The following is a 22789-nucleotide window of genomic DNA, read 5'->3' as shown; positions in this document are numbered from 1 at the left end:
GCTGTGTGACCCTGACTGAGGGCAACTCAAGCCTTGGATGACACCTGCCGCAGGGGAGATGAGTGAGGAAGGCACAGGCCCCTGCAGCCTGGCTGGGCAGCAGGCCCCTTCTAAGGACAGTGGTGGGGGGTGGGAGGTGAGGGGTGCGGCGTGAAGCAGGGTGGAGCCAGGACCTGGCCTGACCCTTGACCCATGTCAGGCTGATGAGGTTGTCTCTGAAAGGAAACAAAACCGTAAGGAGTCAGAGATGGAGTCTCCCAAGGCGGTGCCTTCCCTTCCTGGACCCACGTCTTCCCTTCCTGTAGGTCCTGACTCCTCGGGCACACTCCTCTCAGTGCTTCAGTGGCTGCGGCGGATCGCCACTCCACCTTACATGCTGACCCAGGGCAAACGTTCTGCCCAGGGCTTTTACTTTGCTTCCAAGGGTACCATCTGTTATCATCAGAGCATCTTGCAGAACAGGGCGTGGGTCAGCCCTTTGAGATAAGTTGAGGGCAGCCGAGGCATGCCTCCCGCCATCTACTGTGGTAGGCAGATGTGGCCTTAGAGAAGCCAAGGCCACCCCTTGGGGACCTCAGGGGGAGCAGGAGGCTTCCCGGCCACTCTCCCCGCTCAACCATCTGTACACAGCCACCAGGGCAATCTCCTGAAAGCAAACAGCAGACCTGCCACCCTGCTGAAGGCTCCTGTGCTTCCAGTGCAATCCACCTGGCCCCACCCACTCTCTGGCTTCAGTCCAGCCAAGCTGCTCCAGATCACAGGGGTGCCTCCCCTCCTCACGGCCTCTGCACTTGCTGGTCCCCCCAGTGGAGTCTGAATGCCATCCCCGCCCCCTGGCCTCACTCACCCATCTCACTATTTGGGGTGGGCTCATCCCTGTGATTGCTGTCCTCCTCCCACATGCTGTCTGTCCCAGTCCATGCCCCCCTCACAGCCCACACCAGAACCAACGCCACCTGCTTCTGGACCTCTCGGTCTCCCTTGCCAGGTTGCATGTTCCTTGAGCGCTGAGAACTTGAGCCTTTCACTCAGGCTGTCTCCAGTCCCTGGTGCAGCACAGGGCAATCAGGGAGTCTGCGTGAATGAAGGCTATTACTGGCCACCCGAGCCCTTGGCTCCTTCCAGGCCCTAACTCCTCAGGGCTCAGGGAAGCCACAGTCCGGTGGCTGGGGCCACGAGGGAAGCAGACCCGAGGGTGGAAGCCTGGGGGCCGAGCCAGCCCCTGCCCAGCCTGGTGAGCAGGGCATGGCCTCTGGCAGGCAGCTTTGAGAAGGCCGCTGGTGCCTGGAATCAGCTGCAGAAATCCTCTCCTGTCCAAAGGAACGCTGTCCTGGTGCTTCTACTCCCTGTTTACCAGGCAAGAGAGGTTCTCAGGGAGTAGGGCAGTGCCCAAGAGACTGGTGGCTGGGGCTGGGCACTCCCTGCCTGGGCACCAACTCTGGGCGAAGGGACAGAACCTCCTGGCCTGGCCCTCCAAGCTGACCCAGCTTTAGTAAGTTGCCTGCACCCTGAATCTGCCCTGAGCCCTCTGTCCAGGCAGAACCGCCTGAACCAGTTCGTGAGGCTCAGGGAGGCCAAGGGCTTGTGAATTCTTGGAAGCACTTCTGACCCTTCCTCCCTGGTCCCTCTGTCCTGCGGGTCAGACCATACGCAGGCCCTGGGTGCCTCACACTTTGCCTTTCCCGCTCTCCCTCATGGCGGTGGCTCCAGTCAAGAGCCGGCTGGAGTGTTGCCGCCCCTGGGCGCAGGCCTGGCCTGCTGAATCAGAGTTAGCACTTGAAGGAGATCCTCAGGGTTCTGTCTGCAAGCGAAGGACTGAGAACTGGGCTGGGAGGACAACTGCTCACCCAGGGACTGGAGCCGATTGTGGGCTTCCAGGCACTGCACCATGTGGTCTGGGGGAGCTTTCCTGGCCCCAAAGTCACCTAGCTGACAGTGAGCCCCTCTCTGCCACAGTGGCTAAGGCCAGCCAGGCTATGGGAGGAAGGACTGATACAGGAGACTGTCTTGAAGGACCACAACTCCATGGCCGGGTGTGGGCCAGGCATCAGGAGGCTGCCATTCAAGCCCTAGCCCCAGCACACATTTGCTGAGCAAGGCACTTTGCTGCACTTGGAACTTCCCCACTCAATAGCACCATACCCAGGGGCAGGCCTGGGCCGGAGACCACACGGGAGAGCTTGAAACCTGGAAGGCTCATACAGAGCTGGCTCCTTTTCTTTACTCGCTGTCTGCCTGTTTAGATAACTCACACCCGATAAACAGGCCTGCAGGTGCCTGGCCACAGTCACCCAGGCCACAGTGCCTGGATGGCCGGGGCTCCATCCCTGGGAACCAGCCATGGTGAGGTGCTAACATCTGAGCCCACTGCAACTGCCAGCGTCCTCAGGGATGCCCAGCGTGGTGGACAGTTGTTGACACTGGCCACCTAGCATGGTTTCAGTCCTTGATCACAGAGTTGCATCTGAAGTAAGAATACTCCTGGACTTTTCAACCACATGAATGAATAAAACGTTTTATTATTAAGTCAGTCTCCATAGGGTTTCTGTCACTTGCAATAAGAGTCCTAACAGAAAACACTGCTTTCCCAGCAGAGGGAGCAATGAAGACAGGACTGAGGGGCATCAGACACCTAGAGGGAGCTCAGACTGGACCAGAGGGCTTGGCAGGCCGCCCTGGACCACGGGGAGCTCAGACTGCAGTCCCTGAGGCTGGCAGGCACCCACAGCATGGCAGTCTCCTGCCTTGCTCTGGGTGAGCTCACATGTCTGGCCTGACGAGGCCCAGCCGGCCAGACAGGTAGGCATCAGCAAGGTGGGTGGGTCGGTGCTGCTTTCCTGGGAGCCTCTCTGGACCCACAGTCTTTTCTGTAAGGGGGCAGGGCCAAGTGTGGTGGTTGAAGGTCTCAGAAAAGAGGGGACCTCACTCCAGTCCTACCTTCTCTCTTGTCCCTAAAGGTGCCTGGGATCGTCTAATTCTGGAGCTACAGCTCAAAAGGCTGAGAAAGGACATTTGCTCCCAAGAGGCCTAGGTATCTGAGGCTTGCTAAATGAAAAGGTAATTACCTTAAGTGGAACTAGAAGGATGCCAATATCCAAAAAGAGGCACTGGGGGTTCGGAGAAAAGGAGCCATTTCCGTTGTGCCCACTACCCATGGGGTAGGGTCCCCTGGGGTAGGGAGGGCCCTGCGGGGGTCTGGGCAGCTTGGGGAATTCTGCCCTCTCAGGGGTCCGGGCAGAGGCATCTGCTTGGACCGAAGTGACCAGGGAAGCCCTCCCTCACGTCTGCAGACCTGGGGTCAGCTGTGGAAGGATGACCAGGACACGCCCGAGGCGTAGAACTCCACGCGGCTGGGCCAGTCCGCATCCCCACTGCCCTCCCTGTCCTCGTCTGAGTCATCGTCGTCTCCACTGGACGCCCCGCAGACGGCCCCCGCCAGGTAGGCCGACGGCCCCGGGGACCCGAGGCCCTGCTCCTCCACGTCCTCCTTCCGCTTCTGGGCGGCCAGCTCGCGGAAGCAGAGGCTGCAGACGCGCAGGGGCTTGGGCGAGAGGCGCGGCAGGAGGAAGCGCTCGCGGGAGCACTCGGCACAGACCACGAAGCCGCATTTGCGGCAGTGGTGCCGCCGAGTGAGCGCCGAGAAGCGCGTCTGCGTGCAGCGCATGCAGATGTCCGTGGCCTTGTCGGGGATCCAGGGCGCCGCGTGCTCCGTGCTGGGCTGCAGGCCCGTGGCCAGCAGCTGCCGCCGCACGCACTCCTCGATGTGGCTGATCCACTCCTGGCGTTCCGTGGCGGAGGCAGCGGACACCACGAAGGACTTCTTGGCCGTCTTGATCATCCAGCGGTTCTTGGCCTGCAGCGTCTCCGGCAGCGTCTCCAGGGTCACCTCCTCCAGCGGAATGATGTGCTGGCTACGGTACTTGCGCTTGTTCAGCACGATGCTGCCATACACCAGGATGTCGTTGAAGAGGAAGAAGATGCGCGGCTTGGCCTTCTTGCGGCACTCCTTGGTCAGCACGCCTTCACCCAGCAGTACTCGGCCCGGCAGGGCCAGCGGCTGCCCTGATGCCCCGAAGCAGCTCTCCACAGCCGCGATGCGCTGACTGTTGATCTCCGTGTTTGCCAGGTAGTCCACCATCTTCGGCCACTCGGCTGTGGGAGGAGCGGCAGAGGAGGCCGTCAGCTTGCTCTGACATAGCTGGGGGTCAAGACCACCTCCAACCCCCAGTTGCCCAAGCCATAGGTCAGACAACCCACTAATTACCCCGACTGCAACCCAGGAGGCCCAGATGTGCCACTCCACCAAGGAAACTGGCTGCTCCAGAAGCCACCCCTTAGACACGGAGTTACTGGGAGGTGAGGGGTGTGTGGAAGCCAGTCCAGGATGGGAAGGCAGTAGTTAAAGATGTGTGACTGAGCAGGGGAGCGGGCGGGGCGGGGGCTCAACCCTTGGGGAGCTTTGGAAGACAGGGTAGAACAGGTCTCAACACCATCCACTGCCCAAGAGACAAGGACACTGAGCCCCAACTCCCATCAGGGGCTTCCAGGAGAACTAACTACCCAGTGCTTTGGGCCTGCCCCAGGCAGAAGGGTGCAGAAGCCTGTACCAGCTGGGGAAAGCCAGATAATGGAGTGCTGCAACCCCAAAGGTCACTGACTCCCCCATCTACCAAGCCAAAACATCACAGACCCTGCAACCCACTCACTCAGCCTGTGGGCCCATTCACTAGCCCTCAGGAAGCGCCTACTGTGTGCTCAGCACCGTTCCATGCACTGGGGATACAGTGAATAAGAAAAGGCTCCTGTTCTGATGGAACGCCACCAACACCAACATCACAGGCACCACTGCAGAGGGCTTCCTCCATGTCAATCATGACTCTCTCAACTTGTCCTCACACCAACCCGAGCTGGTAGAATTACCACTGACAGAAGGAAACTGAGGCTCTGTTAGGAATCAGGCAGCCCAGGGCCTGCACCACTGGAGACCACACTGCTCAGAGCCCTCCCCCATGGAGGAGAGGCCTCTGTCCTCCTCTGCTGAGCACTCCACGTGGTAGCCCCAGATCTCACCTGGGCCTCCTCTGCTCTGCCCACACCCACTCCCTTTGACTCACGGCATTGAAGACACCCAAACACTGCTGACCCAGGTCAAGCCTGCAGTCCCAGCTCTCCCCTGAGCTGCCCCCGTGACCTCCCACCAGATCCTCTTCTTTTCAGAAACAAACCACCATTCACCTAGTTGTTGAAGCCCGAAATCTAGGACTCATCCTTGAACCTCCTCTTTCCTGTACTCCCAACATTCAACCAGTGAGCAGGCGCCATCATTTTTCTCTCTCACACTTGGCCCTGGTTTGCCCACTTCTCACCACACAACTCCAGCAAGGCTATCTCCCTTTCCAAAAGGGTCTCTCTGACCCCAGCTCAGGCAGCTTCTCCCGCAACCCAGGAAAGGGTTGGCAAATCATGGCCTGAGGGTCAAATATGGCCCACAGCCTGGTTTTGTGAATAAAGCTTTATTGGAACAGAGCCGTGTCATTCATTTACAGTGGTCTCTGCTGCTTTCCTGCTGCAATAACAGAGCTGAGAGCTGCGATAGAGACCACATGGTCACAGACCCTAAAATGTACGGTCTTTACAGAGAAAGTTTGCCAACCCCTTCTGTAGGATGTTACCCTATTTTGCTTTTTCTTCACAGGATTTGTCAGGGCCTGATATTTTCTTGCCTATCGATTATTTGCTTGCATGTTTTCTATTTCCCTCCCCCACCTCTAAATTCCATCAGAACAGGATTCTTTTCTTATTCACTGTATCCCCAATACGTGGAACAGTGCTAAGCACACAGTAGGTGCTTCCTGAGTGACTAGTGAATGAAAGAACCAAAGCTCCCTCAGGCCCACCGTGGGAGGAATGAGCCTCCACCTCCTGTCTCTAGAGGAAGCAGAAGAGAGCTGACCCACAGCTGCCGCCACCGCCACCGCCACCACGTGCATACGAGCACAGAGCACACCCCTGACCAAACCGATCACACTCATAGAGTTTCTAGTCACCACACTGCAGTTCCGTAAGTCTGGCCACCTGTGGGAGGCTGAAGTGGGGCCAGCGCGGGGGCTGGATGCATTACACAACAGGGGTGCTCAGCCCCGAGGCACGTATCGCTTGCCCCTTTCAGACCACAAGCCATCCTGAGAAGTGCTGTCCACACCACCTTATGTAAGAACCACTATTTTTAGGCTGCTGAACTGGGCTGCATGTTGCAAACCCAGCTGGTTATCAGTGACAGCCCTGGGCCATCCTGTTAGGACCAGTCACCACGTCCCTGTTGTGGACAGTTTGGCAACATGCCAGAGGCCACCCCCAGGACCCCTAGGATGGGGTGGATGAGGGTTCCGCTGGAGAAGCTCAGAGCATAGCAGCGGGAGAGGCACCAAGAGCAGTGACTTTGGGACCTGTGGCAGCAACAACAGAGATTCTTGGCAGAGGGGAAAGGGCAGAACAAAGGGTGAGCTGGGTGCATTCACACAAAGGGCTACTGTCAGCACCCAATCCACGTGGGTCAACATGGAGTGACAATAGACACCAAATGCTGAGTGGAAAAAGCACCCTGCAGAATGATCTGACCCTGTGTATGCAGAAATTATGCATTTAAGAAGTGTTCATGAACTACATCTGTAAATAAAAATGGACAGGATGGAGCCTTGCACCCATGAGGATGGCTGCTATTAAAAAAAAAACAAAAACAGGAAATAAGTGTTGGCAGGGGGATGTGGAAAAGTTAGAACCTTTCATGCACTGTGGGTGGGAATGTAAATTGGTGCAGTCACTGGGGAAAAAAGTATGGAGGCCCCTCTAAAAATTAAAAATAGAACTACCATATGATTCAGCAATCCCCTTCTGATTATTTATCCAAAGAATTGAAAGCAGGATCTCCAAATGGTATTTGCACACCCATGATCATAGCAGCATTATTCACAACGGTCAAGCAGTGGAAGCAACCCAAGTGTCCACTGATGGATGCATGGATAAACAAAATGTGCTATGGACATACAATGGAATATTATTCAGCCTTAAAAAGATATCCCATCACTTGCTACAATATGGATGGATCTTGAAGACATTACGCCAACTAAAATAAGCCAGTCACAAAAAGACAAATACCACATGATACCACTAATATGATACATCTATAGTAGTTAAATTCATAGAAACAGAAAGTAGCAAGGTGGTTACTGCAGAAGGAGGAAGAGCAGGGGAGGAGGGGTGAGAGGGAGAGGAGAGTTGTTATTTAATGGGTTTAGTGTTTCAGTTTTGCAAGATGGAAAGAATTCTGAAGATATTTCACACCAATAGGAATATACTTAATACTACTGAACTGTAAGCTTAAAAATGGTTAAGATGGTTTACAAAAAAAGATGGACACAAAGCAAGATCAGGAGACAAATGGCCTGGGGGAGGACACCTGAATGTCATTAGGCATGTTAGATCAAAGAGTCCAGATTTATCTACAATATTTTATTTCTTTCACTTAAAAAAAAAAAAGGCAGCAGCATGTGTGATAAAGTCCCAGTACCAATCAATTCCGGGAAGGGGGAACATGAACTTTTTCTTTTTCTCTTTCTAAATATAAGGTCCTCAAAAAGAAAAGAAGTATAGTATGATGTCTAGGTCAACAGCTGTAGGCTCTACTAGCCTCACAGTGGGTGACCTGGCTGGGCCTCCCCTGACACACAGCAGCAGGGCCCAGGCTGCAGGACACGCTAGGATGAACATCTCAGGATGGAACACAGTTGTTCCTTCCAAAACTCCTGGGTGTCGCCACCTGGCAGAAGTGGGTGAAATCCCAATCTTACAGCCACACTCCGAGGCCAAGCATGTTCAGCACCGAGGCAAACGGAACTTAGGTGGAGTGAAGAGCAGGCGCCCCCCCTATTGCTCCCCCTCCCGCCACAACCCTGGCCTGGTGGGGCTGGGTGAGCTCTGGAGGCAGACTTGCTCAGAATTCACCTCTGACTAGATGCTACCCAGGTGGGCTGCATGGAGGAAGTGAGGGGCAGTGCCCATGGAGGGGAGAGCTTTGGGCAGGGGAAGGCCTGTAACACTGTCTCCCTGTGCCTTGTAGGAGGCCCCAGGATGCCCCACACTGCTGGATCCCTCATCAGTGGTTTACAGCCCCCCTCCAGGCCCTGGTAGACCCCATTCAGCTGTTGGCAGCAAACATAGTCCAGGAAGGATGGGGAGTCCCTGGTGACCATGAAAGGGGTCTGGGCTCTGAGCTGAGCCCACACACAGACGGGATAGTGGGAAGGCTTTCGTGCCTCCTCCTCCGTGGGCCTGCAGTGAGTAGCAGCTGGGGTGAGGGGCCAGCAGATAGCATCTTCCTGGGGAGCTCCCCGACATCCGCCCACCACACTGCTACCACACCCAGAAATTCACTTCACACCTGGTTTAACATAGCCTGGAGATTTTTTTCTCGGCCATGTCAACAGCTTATTTCCCTGATGAGGGATCCAACCTGCAACCCCCTGCAGTGGAAGTGTGGAGTCTTAGCCACCGGACTCCCAAGGAAAGCCCCAGGAGATTTTCCTGGTAAATGTGGCAGCAACCCCACCTCCCCACCCCCCACCCCTCCCAGCAGATGAGAAATCCTCTTTTTATTTTTCTCACTAAAGAAGTGAACTGCCCTCCCTTAGGACAGGGCGGAGGGAGAGCTGAGCCTGTGCCCCTTCCTTTTGTGGGTGCCTGCCTCAGGACAGCCTGTGCTGACCCCTGCCTGGGGTCAGCCTGCCTCAGGACAGCCTGTGCTGACCCCCCCAAGTGCTGGCAGAAGGTGGACGAAGGGCCAGTGTCTGGGAGCAAAGAAGGAAACAGGCCAGCTCTTTCTTGCATGTTTTGGAAGTGGGGCAGGCTCCAGGGCTGGCCTTCCTAAACACCAGTGATCCCACCATCTGAATTAGGCCAACGGCTCTCTCAGTGAATAAGCCATGCTCCAGGTGGCACTGGGTGGCCAGGGTTCTATGCCTGACAGTTGAGGTGTCACACGTGATCTACACCAGGGGTAGCAAATCTACACCAGGCCCGAACCACTGCCAGCTTTTCTAAATACAATTTATTGGAACATAGCCACATGTAACAGAGATGGGCCTGCAAAGCCTAAAACATTTACCATTTGGCCCTTAACGGAAAAAGTTGGCAGACCCCTAATCTATGCCACCACACACTTGCAAATGCATAATGTGCCTGCTCCAGGGACGCACCTGACACGAAGCCACGTCCTGATGGAGCCAGTCTCCTCCACTTGGACACAGCCTTTGGGATTCGAAGAGCTGTCTGGGGCCCCAACCTGGGAACCCTGTTCAGTAGGACCTGGGAGGGGCACTCAGGTCCATCCTTCCATTAAGAGTTACAGTTGCAGACATTGCTTATCAGAGAGGGAGTTACCTGGCCGAGGTCACAGAGGGAGTCAGGGTGTTGGCCCTTTGGACTATCCCTTGGCTTCCCCAGATCAGGGCAGGGCTGATTTATCACCTGACCCTCATTCCCTCCAGTCCCAACCCAGCCCACACTGTCTTCATGCCTACCTGACTTCACCTTCTAAATATTTACTAAAGTCCTACTATGTGCCTGGCACAGTTCTACTAGGCAGGACTGGGCACCAGGTTACAGCCAGGAGCTGGGGACCAGACCCTTCAGTATCAGACAGCCTCGTGCGACAGCCAGACCAGAAAGTATCAATAAATCAACAAGGTGATTTCTGACTGTGAATGCCACAAAGAAAAGGGCTGATGTGCTGAGCAAGGCTAGGGTGAGGGTGGCCGTCAGGAAAGGCCTGGTGAGGAAGTGACCTTGCACCAACCTGAATGTGAAGGATCTTAGCCATGCAAAGGCCTGAGGGAAAAAAGTTCTGGGCTGAGGGAACAGCTCAAAGACCTGACTCTGGAGGCAGGAGGAGTAACAGGTAAGGTTAAAGGTGCTGTAGGAGCCAGTCTTGCAGGTCCACAGGCCAAGATGAGGATCTGAGTTTTTCTCCAAGTACAATCCAAGTGTCCTTTCCTTCCAGAGGGGCCACCCCTCAGGCTTGTCCAGTTCTATGCTTTCTGGAAAGCCCTCCTCCATGAAAAGAATAGTAATAAGGAAAATAAACCAGGGGTGCAATTAACTAAGAGCTTACATCTCACCAGGCACAACAGTAAGCACATTGCAAGCATTATCATGCCAACTCTTCACAAAAGCCCCATTGGGGAAGGTGCCCCCTCCATCATCAAAGCCACTGCCCAAGGTCCCAGCTCCAAGACAACCATGAGCTGCTGAAGACAGAATCAGAAATCTTCAAGTTCAGAGGGCAGGGCCCCTCTCCCAATGCCTGATCTCCAACCCCCAAACCCTCTCCACCCAGGTCAAGGGGTGGCCCGGGCAGGTCCATTAGCTTGGCTGAGCTGCCCAGCCCTTTCCTTCCTTGTAGTGGGCAGGGTTGCACAAGTCCCTGAGCTCAGCTGGGCTGCCTCAATTGCCCATCCTGGCAGCCCTGGGGGTTGATGTGTGCAGGGACACAGGCTGAAGTCAGAGAAAACTCCAGTGGAAATGGCATGCCCAGGAACATGCCAGCATGAAGTGGAAATTTGCCAGCAATCATCCTCCCCTCTTCCCTGGCTTCTGACCTACCTCGTGGTGAGGTAACAATGCCGTTCAAATTCCAAACGAATATATCCCTGATCAAGTTACAAAGTGACTCAGGGCATCCACTTTCCTATCTGGAAAGGGGGCTGGATGACAACTCTCCCGGACACAGCTCTTCAGGTGTTCAGGGAGACAGAAAGGGAAGGAGATTCCGGGTGATTCCAGGCTGGGAAGGAACTGCCACCTCTCTCTGGGTCAGCCTCAGTACTTCCTCTGTGAAATTGGAGATTAAGCCTGGCCCTGTTTCTTTCGACAACTCCCACCCAAAGTCACAAACTCAGACGCTTCAGGGGCCAGCAAGCACCCAGGCCACCCGGAAAGCCCTACCACCCTGCCTCTCCTCCCCGCTTCTCTGGGCCAACACACCCTGCAGACTGGGACCAAGAGCGGCGGCCCCCACGAGTCAGGAATTCCCGAACCCTCCCCAGACAGCAGGAGCGCTGAGATCCTTGCTGTCCCGGGCCCCACGCCTGCAGGCGTCTCCAGATCGTTTCTGCTCTCACTTCGTGCGTCCCCCCCGGGCACCTTGCCTAGACATCGGAGACCCCCTTACCTGTTTTCACCCCGCTGTCCTTGGAGCTCCTGGTAGCCCCCGCCCCGCCTCCAGCCCCACCAGCCAGCAATAAGCGCCTTGGTCCGCGCCTTTGCTCTGGGCCAGAGTCCGAGATGGCACCGGCTGCGCGACCGCCCCGCCCGAGTCCAGGGGCCACCTAGACGAGGAACCCGGGGAGCTGGGAGGCGGTCGGCCGGAAGACTGCTCCCGGCGCTGCGGCCTGGCTGGTGACCCTTACCTCCTCAGCCGGGGCCCCTCGCGTCTCGCGCCCCACCAGACAGCCGGCCAGACAGACCGCACTGGGCTGCCGCGTTCCGCTTGCCGGAGGGGGCCAACCCCCGCCGCGCAAGCCGCCGCGTTCCAACTCTCCTCGACACGCCCCCTCCCGGCGGCTCCGCCAATCGGAGCCTGGGTGCGAGGCGGGGGCGGAGCCTGGACGCCAACTCTCGGAGTCCGAGTTCCAGAGAATGTGCGCGTGCAGAGCGGCCAGACTTTGAGTGCGTTTGGGTGTGTTGGCGCTGCAGGCGCTGCGGGCGTGGGGCTTCCTTGTCGCTCTCTCCCGGGACTGGGAACCCAGACTCAAACCCCCCAGTCTCCCTTTCCGCCACCGCGCTCGGCACTCTGGCCCCGCAGGAGACTTCGAACTCACCCAACTGGGGCCTTCGGGCCAGGGAAGGGGTTGGGGAGGGAGGCGGTGGCATTACTGTGCCTTCCGCTGCCGCTGGTGGGACTCCCTGCTGCTGGCTGGCATAGTCCTCTCTCAACAATTGAGAGATTGATAATCATAATATTAAAAGTCTTCAGCATTTTATGCTTTATATTTTAAACTTGTATGGTGGAAACTTTCAAACATACACTGAAGGAAAGAGACTAATGGACTCCATGTATCCATCACCTAGCTCCAACATTATCAACCGGTTTTGTCCTTTTTCTCCACCCTCCCCCACCCACCCCGCAACACTGAACTGAAATGAAAGTCCGAGCCTCAGCTTCATCACTCCTGGAGGGTTGTCTTAACCTCCTTCTGGCCTCCTCTCAACACTTCATTTCACACTAGCTGCTTCTTCCTGTTCCTCAAAACCCCAAGGTTGTTCTCACCTCTGGGCCTTTGCACTTCCTTTTTGCCGCCAGATCTTCTCATGGCTGCATTTTTGGCATTGAGATCCAACTCAAACTGTCACCTCCTCAGAGGCTTCTCTGGCCTCTGAGGTCACCCTCATCTGCCTCACTCCCGTTTTGTTATTTTGTAAACCACATCTCTCAACCTGAAGTCATCCGATTAGGTCTCTTGTTTACATGTTCATGGCTGGTCCGCCCCACCTAGACTGTGAGCCCTGTGGGTTGGACTGTACCCATCTTGTTCATTCCTTTCCCCCATGCTGAGAGCTGAGTTCAGCCTTTAGTAAATGTCTGTGGCACGGGTGAGTTTGCCTTGCCAAATAGGGCAAGGCTGGGTAACTGCAAAGAGGGGCTGGCTCAGGCCAGGGCAGTGCACGCTGGACCAGGACCAGCACAAGAGGAACCCAGGTGCCTGGGTCCAGACCTCGGACTCTGCCCAGGGCTGGGGCCTGGAGGGCTGGTGCTGGGAGGCATGAACTGAGCAGGGGGGTGACCTGCTCTCCTGGGTGGTGAGGGCAGAGGCTGTGAGGTGGGGCCTGGTGCTGGCGATCTGCCTTTCCCAGCCGGAGTGGAGTGAAGCCAGGGCATGGGCACATTCCCACAGGGGAAGGGGTTGGGGTGAGGGAGGAGAGAGCAGGGAGAGGCTAAGAGAAAGAGGAGGAGTGGAGGCGATTGGTGGGCAAGTAAGAGGGCCACCACCTGTGCCCTTGAAGAGTCCACGTATCCTACCAGAGCATCCCCAACTCCATCACCTTCCCAGCTATTACCCTCACCCAGTGAAGCCACAGCCTCATGACAGTACTTCAGCACTTATAAAATGTATTGCCAGCACTTCATCTTGAGAGATTATACAGAAATATCAGGATTTTCAGCTCCTCTTAAATCAGGATTAGAAAGAGCTGGTCCCCATCTCCACTTTAAATGGGGCACGTGTTCTCCCACTCACCTCAGCCCCCACCATTCTCCATGGCTTCCCGCTCACCCCACTTTACCCGCTTATGTACCTGCGATTGAGTAGCATTTGAGTTTATGACTTCTGGTGGTAAAGTCCAGCCTCTGCATCAGACAGAGGAGGGAGAGACAAGGCCCCAAGATCCCAGAAACTGAGTTATAACCGGGAAGGTCAGCTGGGGCATGAGACACTGGGAAATGTCATATCAAGTGTACACATGCTTGTCACCCCGGGGAGCAGGGATGCGGGGATCTGGAGGTTAGCTTTCAAGGCCATGTTGGTGACTTCCTCAGTGCTAGATCCACCACCTCCCTAACTAGGGGGGCTTCTGCAGGAAGGTGGGCCCTGTCTGGGGTGGGGGGCTGTAGGAATGGAGCCGGAAAGCCCTGTGAACAGCCAGCTCTCTGGCATCTGACTGTGAGCTTGGCACTGAGCAGGTATCCAGGAAAGGGAGGCCTTTACATGATTCTGGAAAGCCGGAGAAAATACGTGGAGCTGTTGGTCCTGGAGTCAGGAGACCCCCAACTAGCCTTTCTCACTGCTGGTCCGTGGCCCACTGGGGCCTGAGTCTCCTCTTCTGTCCTTTCCAGTGCTGACATTCTATAGAATGGGGAGGGGGAGCTCCGGGAAACCCTGGGAGGCAGCATGAACTCTGATCCTCTAGCTGTCTACTGCTTCTCACCAGGGACGGGCTGTGGGTGGAGAAGACCTGGGTGGAGGGCCGGTTCCTCCAAATAAGAGGAAAAACTCGTGACTCAGGGAAAGGCAGAGGCTGAGTCAGCCAAGCCACAGGCTGTGGAAAAAATGAAGTCTCCCTGAAGCTTTTTCTGCACCTCGGGTAAGAAGCCCTTTCTCAGGGAAGGCTGGCTTCCAGACTTCAGGAACTAGGCTTTCAGGAGAGCACCAGGCTCAGATTAGAGATTCTAGTAATCACTTCGGTGGAAAATGCCAGGAATTTTTTTTATTGGAGCAGTTCTTAGGTTCTACGTAAATGTCAAGGAGTGTGTGTTAAACACTTCACATCCTATTTCTCCCCAGGCTGGACCTGTCATTCCCAGCTTTGGGCTAGAGAAAGTGAGACAGAGGCCAAAACTTGGAAGGGTGAATTATTGAGAGGAAGGTGCAAATGTCTCAGCAAGAGGGAGAGAAAACAGAAGGGGCAAATAGTAACAACTGATGACCTTAGGCCAGAGGTCAGTGAAGGGTCAAATGGTAAATGTTCTGAGCTTTGGGAGCCAGGAACCCTGTGGCAACTACACAAACCCTCGGTAGAGTTCACCTGTCTGATTGTCATGTCATTTTCACATGTCTTGAAAGTTTCTTCTGAGTTTTTTCCAACCACCTAAAAATATAAAACAAGCAACAGGCTGGAGTTTCCCGAGCCCTGACTTACAGCTGCATACTTTACCTGCAGCTCTTCCATTGGTTTGAAACTATTCAAAACAGAAAGTGGGGGAAAACAAAGAAAAAAGGGAAACAGGGGCCATCCTACTTATAATGGGCAGATTTGGAATTAGTCAAGTTTTCATGATTCTCCATGCTGCCTTCTTTGTCAGTTACACAGCTGAGACTGCGTCTCAAGGCTATGGAAATGTGGGACTTTGGGGGAAATATCTATTCAAATGGTTATGAAGATTGGTTCTAAAGAAGGACACCTGAGATATTAGGAAACTGATTTCAAAGGAAAATCTTTCAAAATGTTTGGATTTTGGATTGTTGAATTATTGGATCTGAAACCATGACCACATCTATACTTTGCTAAACCAAGGAACTGGAACTGCTGTGGTTTCCTCTCCCCTCCCCCTCTCTCTGCCATGTCAATATTTATTCTGTTCTGTGCGTAAGTTTGCCCTGTGTTTGTCATTCCCAACCTGCGCATCCTTTTCATGTTTGTGGGCATTTTTGTTCCTGTTTCTCATCATGGGTGTCTCCATGAGGCTCTGACTGGGCCAAACGGGAAAACAAGAGAGACGAAAAGAAACAGTGCCCTTTGAAAAATGCTTCAGGTGACGGAAATAAACGCGTTCACCTAAATATATTCTTCACAGTGATTTAGACACACCTAGCTTCTCAAATGGAAGAAAGATAAGAGGCCTCTGCCAGTACCAGTTTAACAAGGTTCTATCTGCATCATCCATTCATTCAACAGTTATTGGACACTCTTTTTGTCACCCCAAGCAGCAGATGCCATGATGAATGAGGCACTGTTTCTGCCCTTGAGGCACTCACAGTGGAGCAGGGACAGACCTGTGAACACAGGCTTATCCTTGAGGAGCGAGAAGCGCTTGCCCCGAGCAGAGGGCAGAGGTCATCTCTGGTGATAATGGTCTTGGTTGGATGACACATCTTGGAGCATTATTTTGGCATTAAAAAGTCAGCTTTAGGGGACTGGCTGGCAAAGAATTCTTCATCAGAAGCATTTGAGGCAAGAAGAGGAATTCTGGGGGTCAGGAGCAAGAAAGCTAGAGAGGGAAAAAGGCCCAGCTTAAGGTGCAAGAGAGGGCCAGGGGAAGCCCTCTGAGAAGTGCGACCAGAGAAAGTTTCAAATGGCAAGGAAGGGTGATACTCCATTTTCTTTCCTTCACTTTGTTTTCTCTTTTTCTTTTTCAACTTTTTATTTTATATTGGAGTGCAGCCAATTAACAATGTTGTGATAGTTTCAGGTGAACAATGAAGGGACTCAGCCATACATATACATGTATCCATTCTCCCCAAAAGTCCCCTCCCATCCAGGCTACCACATAACATTGAGCAGAGTTCCCTGTGCTAGACAGTAGGTCCCTGTTGATTATCCATTTTAAATAAAGCAGTGTGTACTTGTCCACCCCAAGTTCCCTAACCTTCCCTTCCCTGCATCCATCACCTCCCCACTCCCCAGCAGCCAGAAGTTTGTTCTGTAAGTCTGTGAGTCTCTTTCTGATTTGCGAGTAAGTTCATTTGTATCATTTCTTTTTAGATTCCACATGATATTGCAATTTAATTACTTTCTGAGCTGCCCAAGAGGTTCCACATTTTGGGCCATTACCCCTCAGTGCTTCATAAAATCCACATTTTTGCTGGTGGGAAGGTTAGTTGTTCTATCCAGCCTCCATGGACAGCAATGCAGCAGCAGCTACCACACTGGAAGATGTCAGGACACTTCTGTCCAGCTAGTCCAGTCTAGACATGTATGTCTAATAAATTCTAGATATTTATTCTAGTGCAGAAGGACTTGTGTTCATTTATCCACTGCAGCTTTGATTTCAGTGGAGAAGCAGTGAAGACAACCCAGATGATAATCAATAGGAGAAAGGTTAAATAAATTACGCATGCCATAGAATGGCTTATCACACTTAAAGGGAAAGAGGCAGGTCATTATTTCCTGATGTGGAAGGATTTCCAAGATACGTTGAGTGAAAAAAGTAAGGTGCAAGAAGAAGTGTGATTTCCTATGTGAGTATGTATGAAAAATATTGCTGGCAGAATTCACAAAAAACTGGTCTCAGTGGTTGACTGTGGAAGAGAAAATTAGTGACTCAAACCCATGAGAGGGAGACTCACATTTTATACCCTTGTGATGTTCACAGTCCACATTGGATAACATGAACGTATGTTGCCTGTGTAACCAATAGGAAATGACAGTGTGTGACTTCTCCAAAATATGTCACAGAAGTCATGGTGTCTTCTGCCGTGCTGTCTTGGATCACTGGCTCCGGAGAAAGGCAGCTGCTTAGTCATGAGGATGGTGAGCAGCCCTGTGCAAGGGCCCTGTGGTGAGAAGCAGAGCCCTCCTGCTGACCGCCAGCACTAGCCTGCAAGTGTGCGAGCAAGCCAGCCTGGAAGGAGAGCATCCAGCCCCAAGGAAGCCCTGAGGTGGCTGCAGCCCAGGCTCTTATCTTAGCTGCAACCTCCTCAGACCTTGAGGCAGGACCTTTCAGCTGAGCCACTTCCTAATTCCTGACCCACAGAAATCATGTGGTATAATAAACGTTTATTGTTTCAAGCCAATGAATTTTGAGATAATTTGTTATGTAGTACTAGATAACTAATAGGTCTTTTGAAATCTGTACCTTTTACATTTGTGCATGTCAAAATAATGGTGGTGGTGATGATGATAATCATCATAATCATATTAATAACCTAATATACACCATGGACTTTGTGGGCAATAATTCAAGGATTATTACTGTTGGGTAGTTTTGGGGTGGAGAGGTGGGAACCACTGCATGGGCAATGATCCCTGGGCTACGAAGGGACTCCACCTGGATGCTTGGAGAACCTGGCTTCCAGGTGTGTGTAAGCGGTGGGGCACCTCTGCAGGCAGTGGAGAGCTCTTTGGGGCAGAGGTTTCATACTAGCTGCCTGCAGGCTCACAGACCCTTTTTGCTTGGCTAGCACTTTGGATTTTGTCTTTTTAAATTAAAAAAAAATTATTTATTCTTGGCTGCACTAGGCCTTCATTGCTGTGTGCAGGGTTTCTCTAGTTGTGGTGAGTAGGGCCTACTCTCTGCCATTAGAGAAATGGCAGAAAGTGAAGAGGAACTAGTGAACCTCTTGATGAGAGTGAAAGAAGAGAGTGAAAAAGCTGGCTTGAAACTCAACATTAAAAAAACTAAGATCATGGTATCTGGTCCCATCACTTCATGGCAAGTAGGAAGGGAAAAAGTGGAAGCAATGACAGATTTTATTTTCTTGGGCTCCAAAGTTACTGCAGACAGTGACTGCAACCATGAAATTAAAAGACACTTGCTCTTTGGAAGGAAAGCTATAACAAAACCTAGACAGCGTATTCAAAAGCAGAGACATCACTTTGCCAACAAAGGGACAAAGGTCCATATAGTCAAAGCTATGATTTTTCCAGTAGTCATGTATGGATATTAGAGTTGGACCATAAAGAAGGCTGAGTGCTGAAGAATTGATGCTTTCGAATTGTGGTGCAGAAGACTTTTGAGAGTCCCTTGGATTGCAAGGAAATCAAACCTGTCAATCCTAAAGGAAATTAACCCTAAATATTCCTTGAAAGGACTGTTAATGAAGCTGAAGCTCCAATACTTTGGCCACCTGCTGCAAAGAGCTGATTCACTGGAAAAGACCTAGATGCTGAGAAAGGTTGAAGGCAAAAACAGAAGGGGGTGGCAGAGGATGAGATGGTTAGATAGCATCACTGACCCAATGGACCTGAATTTGAGCAAACTCTGGGAGATCGTGAAAGATAGAGGAGCCTGGTGTGCTGTAGTGCACGGGGCCGCGAAGAGTCAGACACGACTTTGCGACTGACTGAACAACAGCAAGGGTTTATTCTCTAGGTTGTGGTGCTCTGGATTCTCATTGCAGTGACTTGTTGCAGAGCACAGGCTCAGTAGTGGTGGCTTGCAGGATCAGGGGAGTCTGCATGCCATGGAGCAGGTAATCCCTTGTGCCAAAACTTCTGAAGTCCTTGTGCCCTAGAGCCCATGCTCCACAACAAGAGAAGCCACCACCATAAGTCCTCACACCACAATGAAGAGTAGCCCCCACTCACTGCAGCTAGAGAAAACATGCACGCAGCAGTGAAGACCCAGCACAGCCCAAAATAAAGCATTAAATAATTGATTGATTAAAGGAAAGAATTGTCAACTTTAAAAAAAAGTGCACAATGTGAGAGTTGTGAGTGACATTTTTTTTTTTTTTGGACAGGAAATAGCATTTATTGGTGAGCGTGATTAAGGAGGGAACAGAGATGATGCTCATGAGTGCAGGGCCCGCCATTTGTCCAGGGGACCACGATTAGGGATGTATTTGACCCCACAGCCGTCCGGGATGAGTCGCTTTTCTGCCACCATGTTCTCAAATTCATCCGCATTAAACTTGGTAAATCCCCACTTCTTGGAGATGTGGATCTTCTGACGGCCAGGGAACTTGAACTTGGCCCGGCGGAGGGCTTCAATCACATGCTCCTTGTTCTGCAGCTTGGTGCGGATGGACATTATGACCTGGCCAATGTGGACCCTGGCCACTGTGCCCTGGGGCTTTCCAAAGGCACCGTGCATACCTGTCTGGAGTCTAGATTGAGAAACAGCAGGCCAGTCAGAAATGCCCACTAGGAAGAGTTGTCTCCAAGGTCCCTTAGGGCTACCTGTACAGGCAACAGGTTGCATACACCACCAAGGAGGCTGCTGTTTGCAGCCACTGCACACTGGGCCCCCATGGGGAAAAGAGCACAGTTGGCTTAACTGGTTGCAAATGTGAGTGACATTTTTATGTGGCCCAAAATGAGGACTGCATCCCGGGAGATAGCACCTCAGATAGCTCTGAGAAACTCCTCCAAAGAGGCAAGGGGGAAAATTCAGTATATAGGTGATTTTGGTGAAGGAGGAATACATGCAACCAAGCACATATTTCTCTAAAAGCTTTCTACTAGTCTCGTGAAGCTTTTGCCAGTCAAGAGGAATAATCGTCACCATAAAGGAATTTAGTGCTCTTCTAGATATGGGAGATACAAGAATTGCGCTCATAAAATCTGCTCCTGAAAATATCTAACTATCTGAACACTTGTCTGGCCTTTTTTTTTTTTTTTTTCCCCGAGCCTCATTTCTGCTCTCCACCTTGAAGGTGTTGAAGGTCAGCAGCTGCAGCAGCACATGGTTTAATCCTTGGAGAGGTAGATGGCAAGTGCCCATGGCAAGTGCCGACTTGTGGTTGACAGAATGTTATAAGAACATTATTCACAATAGCTTCATAATGAATACAACTCGTATCCACCAACAGTAAATGGGTAATAGACAGTGGTGTATTCATATAATTGGATACTCCTCAACAGTAAGAAGAATGTGTGTGTGTGTGTGTGTGTGTGTGTGTGTGTGTGTGTGTGTGTGTGTGTGTGTGTGTTGTTCAGTCATGTCTGAATCTTTGAGACCCCATGGACTGTAGCCTGCCAGACTCCTCTATCCATGGAATTCTCCAGGTAAGAATACTGGAGTGGGTTGCCATATCCTCCTCCAGGGAACAAAAATACTGCTATACAAATGAAAATATGTATCTCATAGGGATGAATCTCCCAGACACTATCTGGATTTTGGTGATGATCCCACATGTGTACACACACATAAGGAGCTTCCCTGGTGGCTCAGATGATAAAGAATCTGCCTGCAAGGCAGGAGACCCGGGTTCAATCCCTGGGTCAGGAAGACCCCCTGAAGAAGGGAATGGCAACTCACTCCAATACTCTTGCCTGGAGAATTCCATGGAGAGAGGAACCTGGAGGGCTGTAGTCCATGAGGTTGCAAAGAGTCAGACATGATTGAGTGACTAACACACGCAAACACACATGCATATGTGAACATTTATAAAACAATTCACTCAAGTTTGAACATAAATCTTAAGATTTTTCTCTGTATTGTATGTATGTTATACCCCAATAAAGATGCAGCTTTAAAAAATCTGCTCTGAGTGCTATTTGAGGGCATGCATCTCGCAGTCCAGCTCCTTCCCAGTGTTTGGACTCTGAAGACTGAGCGTGGTTCTTGCAGGACGTGCCGTCGGCTAGTGTTTCCTGGTGCCTCTCCCGGAGCAGCATGGAGCCTGTGTGGGGCAGCCAACTAGGGACAGAAGAGAGCAAACAATCTATCTGGGGTTTTCTCCCTTACACTGTGCCCAGACAGTGAAGGCTGAGTGAAAATGCATGTGACATGTGATATTGTGATTTATAAAAATTATATATTTGGTCAGTCTCCCATTTCTGGTACAGAGCTCCTAAAACTCTTGGTGTTTCCTAAGTGTCCAGAGCTATAAAAATGTCTCTGGTTATGTTAATGAGGTGACCTTTGGGATGCACCTAGGTGTGGGGGCAGGTTGCTAAGAGAACCAACTGCTTTCACTTAACGCCTCTGGCAATCACTGTACTCTGTATTTATGAGATATTTTTTTTATTTCCACTTAAAAGTGAGATCATACAGTATTTGTCTTTCTTTGACTTATTTCACTTGATTTAATGCCCTTTAGGTCCATTCATATTGTCACAAATAGCAAGGTATTTTTCCTTTTCTATGGGAGTATAATATATTCAACTTATATTTATACTACATCTTTGGGCTTACCAGGTGGTGCTAGTAGAAAAGAACCTGCCTTCCAATGCAGGAGACATAAGAGACATGGGTTCGAACCCTGGGTGGGGAAGATCCCCTGGAGGAGGGCATGGCAGCCCACTCCAGGATTCTTGCCTGAAGAATCTAATGGACAGAGGAAACTGGTTGGCTGTATTTCATAGAGTCACATAGAGTCGGACATGACTGAGGTGACTTAGCACCTACTACATGTTTATTATTCATTTATCCATAGACACTTAAGTTGCTTCCACATCTTATCTATTATAAATAATATTTCAGTGAACATAAGGTGCATATATCTTTTCAAGTTAGTGTTTTCATTTCTTTTAGATAAACATCCAGAAGTAGAATTGCTAAACCATGCGGTAATTCTATTTTTAATTTTTTGAGGAATCTTCATACTGTTTTCCAAAGTGGCCTCACCAATTTACATTCCCACCAACAGCTCAAAAGTGTTTCCTTTTCTTCACATCCTCACCAACACTTGTTATTTCTTATATTTTTGATAATAGCCATTTTAACGGTTATCAGGTGATAAATCATCGTGCCTTTGATGTGGACTTCCCTGATGATTAGTGATGTTGAAAATCTTTTCATGTATCCATGGCCATCTGTATGTCTTCTTTGGAAACACATCTATTCAGATCCTCTGTCTATTTTAAAATCAAACTGTTTGTTTGCTATTGAGTTGCATGAGTTCTTTATATTTTTTGAATATTAACTCCCTGGCAGAAACATGATCTGCAAATATTTTCTCCCATTCAAACTGTTCATTTTATTGATAGTTTCCTTTGCTGTGCAGACACTTTTTAGTTAGATGTAGTCCCATTTGTTTATTGTTGCCTTTGTCACCTTTGCTTTCTTAATCTTAATTTAATTAATTAATTAATTAAATTAATCTTAAATTAAAAAGATCATCACCAAGGCCTATGTCAAGGAGCTTACTACCTATGTTTTCTTCTAGGAGTTTTATGGTTTCAGGCCTTACATTCAAGTCTTTAATCTATTTTGAGTTAATTTTTGTGTATTGTGTGAGAAAGTAGTCTAGTTTGATTCTTTCGTATGTCTAGTTTACCCAACACCATTTATTGCAGAGACTGTCCTTTCCCCATTGTATATTTTTTACTCCTTTGTCCTAAATTGATTATATATTCATCAGTTTATTTTTGCACTCTCAATCCTGATTCACTAATTTTTGTGTGTGTTTTTATGCAAATGCTACAGTGGGGTTTTTTTGTTTGTTCATTTTTTTCTCTTTTTTCATCCATGACTTGTGGGATCTTGGTTCCCTGACCAGGGATTGAGCCCAGGCCTTGGCAGAGAAAACACAGAATCCTAATCAGTGGGCCTCCAGCAAATTCCCCATAGTGCTTTTAGTCTTTGTTCAAGTATTTTTCATGTGTGTATTTGCAATCCATATATATCTGTTGG

General features: G+C 51.0%; 1 protein-coding gene and 1 non-coding gene across 3 annotated transcripts; both read right to left on the bottom strand.

Annotated features, from left to right (window-relative positions):
- Window positions 1–2499: 2499 nt before the first annotated feature.
- Window positions 2500–11576, bottom strand: PLEKHF1 (pleckstrin homology and FYVE domain containing 1). Of its 2 annotated transcripts, none has more exons than XM_065920550.1 (2): window positions 11463–11576; window positions 2500–4152 (listed from the first exon to the last, which is right to left on the bottom strand). In XM_065920550.1, exon 2 carries the CDS (start codon window positions 4136–4138, stop codon window positions 3299–3301), a length of 840 nt encoding a protein of 279 aa, XP_065776622.1. In that variant the 5' UTR covers window positions 4139–4152; window positions 11463–11576; the 3' UTR covers window positions 2500–3298. The 2 variants fall into 2 exon arrangements, with proteins under 2 accessions (XP_065776622.1, XP_065776623.1); XM_065920551.1 differs by lacking the exon at window positions 11463–11576 and adding an exon at window positions 11225–11402.
- Window positions 11577–19361: 7785 nt separating this feature from the next.
- LOC136162217 (small nucleolar RNA SNORA70) lies at window positions 19362–19496 on the bottom strand. The gene has a single exon (XR_010662035.1). It is a non-coding gene; the product is annotated as a small nucleolar RNA SNORA70 (small nucleolar RNA).
- Window positions 19497–22789: the final 3293 nt, after the last annotated feature.

This window comes from Muntiacus reevesi, chromosome 2, assembly GCF_963930625.1.
Source record: "Muntiacus reevesi chromosome 2, mMunRee1.1, whole genome shotgun sequence".
Taxonomy (NCBI): Eukaryota; Metazoa; Chordata; class Mammalia; order Artiodactyla; family Cervidae; genus Muntiacus; species Muntiacus reevesi.
The sequence above is the reverse complement of the archived record's forward strand: the minus strand, read 5'-3'. Positions and strand labels throughout refer to the sequence as shown.

Excerpts from the sequence above, each read along its gene's own strand:
- PLEKHF1 (XM_065920550.1), bottom strand. The coding sequence starts at position 4,138 with ATGGTGGACTACCTGGCAAACACGGAGATCAACAGTCAGCGCATCGCG.